The sequence below is a fragment of the Mytilus californianus genome, unplaced genomic scaffold (assembly GCF_021869535.1).
Source record: "Mytilus californianus isolate M0D057914Y unplaced genomic scaffold, xbMytCali1.0.p SCAF_7, whole genome shotgun sequence".
Classification (NCBI taxonomy): domain Eukaryota; kingdom Metazoa; phylum Mollusca; class Bivalvia; order Mytilida; family Mytilidae; genus Mytilus; species Mytilus californianus.
Window position 1 is genome coordinate 25,582,374 of NW_026262723.1, and position 12,426 is coordinate 25,594,799.

General features: G+C 32.2%; 1 protein-coding gene across 2 annotated transcripts in view; it reads left to right on the forward strand.

Annotated features, from left to right (window-relative positions):
* Positions 1-241: 241 nt before the first annotated feature.
* LOC127707603 (uncharacterized) overlaps positions 242-12,426 on the forward strand; it is a 49,821-nt gene continuing 37,636 nt past the window's right edge. For both annotated transcript variants that reach the window (XM_052212201.1, XM_052212202.1), the window contains exons 1-6: positions 242-320; positions 3,720-3,884; positions 5,058-5,167; positions 5,893-6,040; positions 7,854-7,988; positions 8,896-9,093. In XM_052212201.1, the coding sequence (XP_052068161.1) occupies positions 257-320; positions 3,720-3,884; positions 5,058-5,167; positions 5,893-6,040; positions 7,854-7,988; positions 8,896-9,093 (820 nt within the window). In that variant the 5' untranslated portion in view covers positions 242-256. The remainder of the gene's footprint in view (positions 321-3,719; positions 3,885-5,057; positions 5,168-5,892; positions 6,041-7,853; positions 7,989-8,895; positions 9,094-12,426) is intronic.

The following is a 12,426-nucleotide window of genomic DNA, read 5'->3' on the forward strand; positions in this document are numbered from 1 at the left end:
AAAGATTCATGGTTTGTTTTAAACTATATGCTCATATCTGAATGCGTCAGATATCTTTTTTTTAATGATAGTACTTGTTTTCTAATTACAACATTAATTACTTTCAATATAAACCACGGAAACTTCCTCTTGGCGATAAAAAATATATGCAACCAATGATAATTTTCAAACGTTTCCTTTTAACAATTTTTCCGTATAAATTCCATTATTGTCTACGATCCTTTTCAAAGCAAATTATGTTGTTAACAGGGTTAAAATGGCCACTGATATAGAATGGATGATAATATTTGATTTGTTGTTGATTAGCATTTTCGAAATAGGTATGTTAATTTATGCAACAGACAATTTCTTCCTCAGATGGAAATGATTTAAATCCAATTTGCATACATGTACGAAAAATAATGGTCGACAGATACAGCATAAGCTCTTATTATTTTTTTGTAGGAACTCATTTCACAATTTGATTAAAGCATCAACAGCTAAGCTTATTTTTCTGTACACCTGTCTTCCTGGTTTTGATTTTTTGCGCGTTTAATTCATTTACTATGATCATATTCTAAAATGTTTTGTGTGTCTACTGTCTTTAAATTTAGTAATGTACAATCTATCTTTAGACTAAGTATGCTTCATATCTCACTATACTTCTTTAAATTTCGTTCAAGAACATTTACGTTCATACTTGATAAACTAATCGCATTATTTGCAATTAACTAATACACATTGTTACATTTGTAGTTCGTTAATTTATTCCCAGTCTAAGTATGAGAGGATGTATAATTAGAGGTCGGTCAATTTAAAAAGTATCCACTCATATCAGTTACGTTGACGTTAACATATCTGGAGATATAACAACATAGCAACAAACACTATTTTATCCCGAGTTTAAGTCTATGTTGCGTATCAAAACTCTTTATCCTCTTTATTTCATGTAAAACTATAACTAAAACAATTATACAGCTTTACTAGATTGGTAATGGTGGTATTTTGAGAAAAAGGGGGAGAGGGGTTCTATCATTAGCTAACTTAGGCTTGTGAAAAAACGACAGATATGGGACAATTGCACAAAGACAGTAAAAAATACCAAATGAAACACAGAAAAAAGACATCCTATATATATACATGCCTGGCCATTGCGTTTCTATAGCAATGTTCTACAAATCGTTCTATTCTACTTTGTCACACTTTGTTTCATTAATTTGAAGTACTTTTTGTTATGACATATTGGACTTGATATTAGGGGCAAAATAAATCGCTTACCGTGCCTACCTTTGCGACGGCTTGTCACACTTGTCTCCCCCTTTTTGTTATGTCTGTTTTATGGTTTTTATCGTTTCCGGTAGGGAGCTAAATTAGCTTCATTTTTTAATCTTGCATTACCTTAGTCTTATATTTATAGACATACCATTTGGAAATTTTAATTTTAATGCCTTAGATTTCTTCTACAATATGTGTGGTTCAAAATAAGGTGCACTCGATTCGGTTATGTTCCAGACGAGAGATAGTTAAACTTAGACATGTATATTTGTTACACACTGTCATACATAGTGCCATGTACCTCGTAAGCGCAGCTCCTACACATATTCAACGATATTTTACTCAAGGATAGTACGACATATTATTTTAGTATGTTCCCAGATACGTATACGTCAACGCACCTGATACGATTGATACGTTTTAAATTGACCGACCTCTATTAGTACATTTCACCTACACTATATTACGTTTAACTTCAACGTATTCTAAATGTGTCGACTCAATGATTTGTTTTTTAAAACATGTCCAGGTTTAAATTGTTGTATGTGCCTCAATATTCATGTAGCCTTTTATAAAAGATGTTTTTCAAGTGCATTTTTAATAATCGAAACCCTTAATTGAACGCTATTGCAGTGTTTTCAGAATAAGTTGTAACATGAATGGTAATGTTTCCTTTGATCTTAAAGTGAGTTAACTTCGATTATTTTTAGAGGAGTGCGTTAACTGAATGATTTTTTAGTTATTGCACTCTCCAGTCCCGCCGTGTGTCGCTTGCCATAGGAAAAGCAAAGAATGGGAGGAGCTTAGACCAGTGTTCTAACTTCCATCTCAAAAGTTGTTATTTCACTGTCTAGCTCCGCCTTCTTGGCCTAGTAAACTATGAAATCAATGACCATAAAATGTCCTTATAAATGTAAACAAAATGCATACACAAAAATATATCAAAAACATATCGAGAAAAGGGGGGGGGGGGGGGGGGGGGGGGGGGGGGGGTGCTTACCCTAACACTAGCCAAACTTGTCAACCTAACCCTAATTTAAAAATGGTTCCCTATACATTGTACTTGAAACAAATGAATGCTCGAGGAGAGCTACAAAAAGGAATAACGTGGTCTATAATCGAAGAGGCGATATTGATAAATTGGTGGATACTTGTTTTTATCGTGACAATATAAATATTCCAAAACAATTGTCACTGGAATTTTAGTCGGTTAATTTCCTCCACTTAATGAAAGAATAAAACAAAATGTAATAGAAATGACAATAAATTTTCCTACTGTTATTTTGGTTTGAATTCCTGTTTTTATCGTGTCGAAATTATTAATATTCTAAAAAAAATATGTCACTGAATGGTAAGTAATTTTCTTCATTCTATAAAGGCCTATCTCCGTGAATTGATCATGCTTCAGATATTTGTCCCTGGATTTTACACGCATTCAACATGCAACCATTGCAATCAATTTTTTTCCAGTTCTTGGAAATGGAAGAATAGTATTAATTACCTTCATAATTGGTATTAGAAAATGTTTCCTTCTTACCACAACGATAAAACTCCTTTGAAACTACATGCGATTTTCGAGTCGGGGGGAGGGGGGGGGGGGGCAGATAAATATCAAATAAAATTTTGCATCAACGCTTTTCGTGAATTAAATACGTTAATTCGTAAAAGGCGTGCGATATATACAACTTGATATAATTTCTTTGTATAGTTGGCTATTGGGCGTTTCTGGTGAAGGTAAATCCAGCAAAGCGCTTCCAGACTCGAAAACAGTCGGTAGGGGTCCTTTTATAATTTTGACATTAAGCAAAACAACATATAACAAAAAGATAAACACAAAGTACCGATCTACGATGCAATTACTGAAAGCTAGTCCAAAGCATCACTGAGACATTTTTTCGATATATTTGTATGCGCATTTGGTGCACCGTAAAATTGTATATTCTTATTGTTAGTATCAGATATATTCAGGCTATGGAACATATTTCAATTAGGGTTATTCCCACTTTACCACAACACAATCCCTACCAATAAATGATTAAAATGTAAATCGAAAAGATCTCTGAATAAACTGTGTACGTCCGAAGCGTTTTCATGGATTTATTTTCATCTGGAACGCTAAACAACTAATCATTGGAAAGCCAGAGATGTAAAATAACGTGGAAACGGTAGAAGCTATATGATCCAATGGGAATAGCCATAATCCTCTAAATTCAACTTTTATTTACCTGAAGGAGTTGGAACCTTAGTTTTTGAATAATTTCAAAATCCACCAACGGGAATTTCAAAGCAGTTGACATAAATCATGTCAATGCCGAAGCACTGACTACTGATCTGACGAAACCTCTATGAAACATTAAAAAATATATCATCTGTACATGTATATGAAAATATTTATGTAGATTTTCCGGAAGTCCTTACAATTTCTCGTCCTTTTTATCTGATGCATTGATCTAATTTTTTTATAGTTCCAGTAAGTTCGGCGTTATCACGGTCTGCAGGGAAACACAATTGGACTAATAGCTTCCAAAAATGTAATCTTGCTAAAGAAAATCAACTGGATGAAATAAATGTAAATGGTCGTGTATGGGTTGGTGGAGTCTTCAATACTACATTATGGATGACGCACAAAGGTTAATGTTTTAAGAAAATGCTTTATACTTTCTTATTTGTCACTTTGAGTTATATATTTTGTAAGCTAAAGAAAATATTTGGGCAATATTAATTAACGGGGAAAATAAACTTATTTTTAATTATTACAATATTATACAGGATTATTTCAATGAATCAAAAATACCAATTGGAATACAGCATTCAATATGAATGCCATGTATTGGATATAAAAAAAACATATAAAATATAAATAATACATAACAAATAACACAAATCAGAAGAGAGGTGAACGATTCTAAAGGGATATTTTAACTCAAAACAAACTAAAAATTCTATGACAATGAAAAACGACCAAACGAACAAACAATAATTAAACAAAACACGAGCAACAAAAAACCCACCAAAAACCGGGGGTGATCTGAGGTGCTCCGGAACAGTAGGCAGATCCTGCTTCCAATGTGATAGCTGTCATGTTGCTGATTAAGTATAACCCGGGAATAACTCCTTTTTTCCTCGATTGTGACCTACGATGGAGGAATAGAGTACAAGATTTTGGTTACCACAACTGGACCACCTAGGAAAAAAATAATCCAAAACGGCCATCCAACTGATAATGGCATCAGTAAAAAAAGATATTTAAAGGGAACAGACAACACTGTAAACGTAATCTAAACACTAAACGAAATGTCACTGTTCGTCGATTATTATATGGATTTAAACAGGATAACTTTGATCATTTGGTGTATTCCTTTTGAAATTATAAGCTCTTTAACGGTTTTGTTAGATTTTGGATTTTCAAATTTTGTGGCATCATTTTGTTGGAAACAAGACCACTAATTTAATTATAACATGTCAAGTGAGGATATTTTTGTATTTTTTGGTAATATTGCAATCAAAGCTAATCACGTGGGTGGCTTTATTTCCCTCGAGAAGTTAAAACTTTTATGCCAAAATCCTCAGTTGGCATACGCAGGTCACTTTCGCGGTCTTCAACAAAAGATTTCTTGACATTTATGGCATATTTATTCAGCGCTTTGTCCTAAATAGGAATTATGTATTTGAGTCTGAAATGTATTCAATTATTAATTGATGTATCATAATAAATCTCCCTTCACTTAAAAGTCTCTTTAGTTATTAGTCAATATTTATCCTTTATCACTTATTATATAATAATTATTTTTGGGTTAATCCAGGATGTTATAGAGCGTCAACACTCAACGAAGTAGATTGGACACACAGTGAAACCAATTCCCCTGCACAATGTTCTTTGAACTGTAGAAGGCGACAGTATTTTGCACTGAAGGTTAATACATGTATATATATTTAACCATATGTACAAATTTGACATTTGTTTAAATTGAACGTAATACCTCTCCGTAGCATTTTTAATGTTATTTGTTTGTAAAAGTATGAATTTTAGAATCATCCTTTCGGAGATGACATGCATATGGGTTCTTGTAGATTCAGAGAAAAACCTATTATTTAAAATCATTAATCATTAAAAGTATGGTTCATATACTATTCTAATACAAAAACCTCTACAATTAAAAAAAAAAAAAAAAAAAACAATCTAAAAGAATTTTTTTTTGTAAAAACAACAATACAAATATTATCAAATGTATAGCCATCACACAGGGTTATGCCGTTAAAAAAAATACTCTACCTACACTTGGTTAATATAACACTAAAATAGTACCCGTTTCGTGTATAAATGGAATATCTATTTGGATAAATGATGTAAAAAGAAAAATAACAAAAATACCAAACTTTAATGAAATTTCAAAATCAAAAGCTCAAAGACATAAAACGAATGGAAAACAACTCTCATATTCCTGACTTGGTACAGGTATTTCCTTAGGGAGAACATCGTGGATTAAACCTGGTTTTATAGCTAGTTTGCGTGGATGTAATGTAATTTTGTTTTATTTTGCATAAACATTTTCAGTTGTAAAAATATTTTGAAGAAAAAAAAAAATAATACTGTTAATTGTAAAATATTTTATAGACTAGAATATAATTTTTTTTCAGAACACTGTATGCCTATGTTTAAGTTATATTTCAACGATAAACAAATCAGAAGCATCTTATTGCAATAACAGCTGTCCCGATTTGACGATGAACATGACATGTGGAAACGTAGCTCATGGTTATCTTGACGTATATAAACACAATCTAGGTATCAATTATTATGTTAAAATCGCATTGATGTTACTGACTGATTGGATATAATATCTCTATATAAATTCCTAGCGTCCAAAGGGCTTTTCGTAATTTGACTCCATCAGGAATGCTAAAAAATATGTGTATCTGATATTGTTTCTAATTTGAAAATATTTTTTATCATTTCCACTGGTTATATCAGCTCTAGATCTGCAAATGTGATAAAACTAATATTTGACCTAGAACATTACTGAGACATAATTTGTTGATATATTTATATGCGCATTTGGTGCACTAAAATTGTAGCCGTTGAATTATATTATTTATCTTGCTAGTATCGCTTATACCATATATCGGATCTTTTTGCGTGTGTTTTATTTTTGCTTTTGCAGCTAAAAAACGCGAACCTTTAACCCGCTTAAATTTGTCTGCATATTCCACGATTTTTCACTATTGTATCGTTTTATATCATCCTGTGCACCTGATATTCCTCCGGTTTTAATCGAGGTTTGTGTTAGTCTTTATTTCTATGATGTGTTTTGTAAACTGTTGTTTGTTTTATGGTCCTTTTTCGTGTTTGGCATGTCATTTTTGGTTCGTTTTCGACTATGAGTTTTAAAGTCTTTCGTCTCTCTTTTACTATTAAATGTATCTTCTGTTTACCACAGTAAATTCATAACTTCTATATGATTAAAATGTAAATTGAAAATATCACTGTATAAATGAACCACTTGTATGGAGTACTCCCAAATAAATACCCTAAATCGACGTAAAAAGCGTAAATTAATTGTCACTTTTTTAAATGATTGTAGTAATTTTGATATGAATACATTGACTTTAACCCTCTATTAAGCAATTTAATTGCATGTGTCTTTCTCTTTTTCTTTCAAAACGGGTACGTTCGAACAGAGACATATATATATAAATATATATCTCTGGTTCGAACCTGAAGGGAGGAATACATTGTATGTAACAAATTACACATTTTATTGACACACTTTCTAAAAGCTAGACAAGGTTTTATTTCAATAAGATTTTTAATAACCATGGTGTCACAAATAAAGTACGTTAATAAAGCAAAAAGACTACAAAACAAGAGCAAACAAAAATAAATTACGACAATCAAAGAAACTGTCAATGCTCGACAGAAACATTGGATTGAACAACACCAACCCTTAAAAGTCCACCAAAATTGAAAACGGAAAGTCCCTTATTAAACATGTTAAATGGCAAAATGAAGAGCTCAAACATATCACAACAAAGGAAAACAACTGTCATATTCCTGACTTGGTACCGGTATTTCCTTATGTAGAAAATGGTAGAAGTGTAGGTGATTAATCGAATAACGTGGTGTCACAAGCTAGAAAGACAGGGAAAGATAGTTACGACCTTTTAAAGTGTATTAAATGTGCTACATAAATTGTCATACAGTTATGCAATGAAACAGATGTAGGAAAGTTTCAACTAGCTAGGAGCAAAACAACAACAACAAGACAAGAAAGGAAGAAATAACTGTAAAGTTGAAATGAGTTGCAGACTGGGATTACAATCAATAGTATTACAATGTAAATGACATGGTAAAGCGACACAGAATATATACCCCGAGCAAAAAAATCATAAGCCAACTATTGTACAAGAGATTAATCAATTAATGTACAGAACACTTGAGAACATTAGTTTAATAAAGCAGATAACTATTTTTTTTATAGATGATACAGATATATTTATTCTATTACATACACATCACGTGGGTGAAAGACATAAACATTGTCTGTTCAGTAAATTATCAATACTATTAATCATTGTAAGTTTATGAAATATTTAATTAGACTTAGAAGTGCTTGGCGAAGAAGACAGTCGAAAAGCCTGCACAATTCTAAAGAAAAATCCCGAAAACAGAGTATTTTTTCATGCAACCAGTTGTTCAGACAAGTACAGACTGTTCTGTCATTTACCAGGCACAGGTGAGAAGCATGATATGTAGTGTTTAATTGTCAGTTTAACATGGATAATGTACGATTTTTGACAAATTTCCTTTTCACCGATGCTTTTCAAACTGTCTGAATATCTATGCTCACAGTAAAACAGTTATAAACATAAAATACACTACTTTGAATCGGGTGACGATTGACTAGTTTGTGTTAAGAAATTAAAGTTTTCTTAAAACTAGTAGAATGTCGCCAATGATGTTAAATAAAATCTGTGTAACAAAGTCTCTAAAATGACGTGGCGGTCAAATTGTAAAAAACTAATTTTCTTTCTATATTTTTAAAGCCTTCTTATTGAATTATGGGTACATATGGTGATGGTGTTCTTTTTATTCTGTGAATTTGTGAACCTATAATAAGCTCCTGGTTTCACATTCTTCCAAATGTTTTTTTCATTCCACACTTTATTATCTTTGGTAAAGGGAGGAAACTCTTCATGGGGATAGACTGTGTTTTCTTTAAAGTAAATCTGATTGAATGTATAAAAAAGACAATGTGGTATGATTGCTAATGAGACAACTTTAAAAAGAGGCAAAACGACGTGGAAGTTAGCAACTATAGGTTTCCGTACGAACTCCAATTATGACATGGTAAATTAAGATTTAGATGTCATCACGAATTATCTTAATTTGGTTTACAAAGGAAGCATAAATGGTTTGAAGATGTGCGTTATGTTAATACTCATACTCTTAGAAGTGAAAAGCAAACACAACAAATAAAAAAGGCGCAATAGTGCTTTTAAAATATTGTTATTCCAAAGTGCAATTTTTTTAGTAAAATGTCAAGCTCATGATAAACAAATGACAAATTATAACGTTTACAACATCGACCGAAGTTTTTGCGTATACGTTGTTTACAATTCTGCAATACGTATATCTTTCAGACTACATAAACGACATTGCAATGACATATCAAGATGCAATAAAGATTGACAATGAATGCAAACTACTCAGAGACTGGGATAGGGAGTACTATGGTCTGGTACCATACGATCAATTCGTTTGGACGGCTGTTCATAGATATATTGTATTGATATGGCCCTTGCGAAATCACATGAACACAGATGAAATTGAAAAGGAAAGTAAGTCGTGTAATATTATTTCTTAAAAAAACAAAGAGTTTGCACAAGTGTTGAAGCAATATAATTATGTTTTCATTCTTCAAATATATCGAGTATTTGCCTAGAAAATATCTTCCGAAACGAAACTCTTTCATTTTTAGGTTGATTAATAACAATTTCTTTTGAAAATTAACAAATAAAGGCAATAGTAGTATACCGCTGTTCAATAGTCATAAATCGATATAACTGAAACAAATCCGGGTCACAAACCAAAACTGGGGGAAACACATCAACTATAAGAGGAAACAAAACGGAAAAACAGAAACACTGAACTGCTACAAAAACAAACGCCAACATCCATAGAAACGGACTATATGATAACAACTGCCATATTCCTGACTTGGTACAGGACATTTTAAGAAAAAAATGGTGGGTTGAACCTGGTTTTATGGCTAGCCAAACCTCCCGCTTATATGGCAATGTTAAAAAAATACCGCTAAAATGACAACATTACGTGACAGAAATACAGTACAATAAATGCAAGAACATTCAGGACAGAGAAATACATAAATAAATAATATAATAGTACATTTCAACATGTAAACCACAGAATAACAACGAACACCTAAAATTATTTTACGACAGAACACAAATACAGCACAATAGAATAATGAACTATGCGTCACAGGAATGTATCAACGCCACAAGTGACGTCACAGGTAAATTTCTAAAAATAGAATATAAAATTGGGGTTAAGTTTGTAATGGTGTTATTTGATGTATTTTCTAACCATTACAAGAATATTAATATAGAATTGTGTTAGTAATGGTGTAATTATTTGTATTTTATAACCATGTCGGTTTTTCTTCTAAATCAAACTGTGTAAAAACAAATAAATCCTGTGCATATAGTTGCTTTAAACTGAAAATCATATAAATGAACTAGGTGATTAATATCTTTACTTTTACATAAATAAAAATAGAATTAAAACCACAAAGATAAGACATAAAACAACATCCAACTAGAATTACAAATGAAACATCATAACAAAATACATGAATGTTGGATGTACAAATACCGAGACAAGTCTAATAGCAATGCAAACTTACACTCAGCATAACAGTCATATTCGGGAATAGGTCACGTTCGGTACTTAGAAGACCAGACGACGTAGATGGTAAACCACAATCTAAGACGTGGTAAAAATGTCGTTAGTTAGTTTAGCCACAGACACATCGTATAGATCAACCAATTCGTGATGGTGTCCATAAAATTTATGGAGTGTCATTTTTAATCTTTTTTCCTCATAACTCTGTTGGAGCAGTTTCTGCGTAAGGAGCACACTCCTGTATATGAAGTCCGTATAGTGTGAACATGCACGAGCATAACGTATCAACTGAGATATGTAAACACCATACGATGGGGCAGAGGGTATGTTACTGCTTAGAAATGAGAAATTGATAATTGGGAAGTTGAAATAGTCCCGTTTGTCATAGATTTTAGTGTGAAGTCGTCCATCTGTGTCAATTTTGAGGAAAAGATCAAGGCATGAAGCAGTCCTTCTAGTATCACTGGGATATATGAGATGTAAGTACTGGCTGAAATATGGGTTATTCAGTGATAGGACATCATCAATATACAATGTATATCTGAAAGTAAAATTAAAGAGTTTCGCAAGGTGCTTTTTCTTTTTGTCTTTTAGAAGGTTTTGAATGAATTCTGCTTCATACGAGTACAAAAAAAAAAAAAAAAAAAAAAAAAACACAATTAGTACCCATTGGAATACTGACCGTCTGTTGAAATATCAATCCTCCAAACAAATATATTGTCGAACAAAAAGTCCAGCATTTTGATAATATCATCTTCAGTATATTTTCTGGTAGAAGCAGTGTGGTTCTTCACAAAATAAGAATAATAACCAAAAACAAGAAATGTGTATCTACGATTCCCATTTTTATAGAAGAGGCTCTGTTTAATGAGATGGTGAAGTCGATCTTTTAATTGAGCATGGGGAAAAGTAGTGTAAAGCGTAGAAAAATCAAAAGTTTGAATGCTGCTGCAATAAAGTTTGTCATTCAACTAAAACATTACGTTCTATTTTACTTTTTCGACAGCTTGTCAAGTTTATAAATTATTTGTGGATCTTTTCTAACTGATAATTCTTGTTTTGTCAAGTTTCTCGCTATCTGTAATAGGTTTTAAGATGATAACTCAAAGCACAACAATAATTAGAATTGCTATTAAAGGGCAATGTATCTTATAAGAAGTCGTTCGACCAATGGACACTGATAGATCGTCAATCTGAAATTTTCTCCCCTTTCAAAATTGTTTGTTTTCTAAAACCGTGACGGTATTCACAATATAAGCGATTTCTGTCATTTTCCCGTAAGTTTTAATTTGTAATGATATCTGCCATGTTGGGAGATTGGTGATTAAACGGTCATAATGTTTAAACTAGATATCACACGGATAGGTGTGGCTAAGTTTGGTCGCGATTGACATATGTAGTAGTGTTAGATAAAAAAATTGTTGTAAAAGTCAACGAACGAAACCAGGTGATGACAATGGCTCTAGTCCTTTATTCAAGGTGAGCTAAAATGAACAAATATGTGAAATAACCATATTATATGTAAAAAAAAGTATAAGAAAAATACTTACCTCCAATGCAAATTCAAAAAGGGGAAATCCATAAAAACGGACAAAATCAAACTCTATCAATCAGCAGTACAAGTGAAACACAACGCCCATATTCCTGACTTGTTATAGGCATTGTCCGAAGAAAATGGTGGGGTAAACCTGGTTTATAGCTAGCTAAATCTGCCGCATATATGGCAGTTGTTTATAGTTCCGTTATATTGGCACAATTGAGTAAGCAACCCAAACAGACAAAAAAGGTAATGTGATAATAATTGGAATCCAGCAATCAAAACTGTATAAACATACTTCACAGACACAATTGTCTAAAAAATTGAAACACACATACAATTTGATCTCACAAAGATGCCAACAAAAAAGGTGTAGTAAAAATTTATTACTCATCATAGATGCCAAGACTAAAGTTGTGTATGCAAGACGCGCGTTTTGTCATAAAAAGAGTCATCAGTGACGTAAATTTGACAATAACGTCACAAAAAAAATCTGCGACAGCTGACATCAATAACGAAACATAGTAAACATAGAAACATAGAAAAGTTTTAAAAATTATATCAGGGAAAATTAAAGCAGCAGTTGTATTCAAAGCAGTAATATTAAGTTCATCACTTCTTTCACATAAAAAGCCAGTAAACGAGTGCAATATAAGCATAGTATTGGTCCTGAGCAGGAGAAATTTGAATAAAGACGCAACACTGGTAC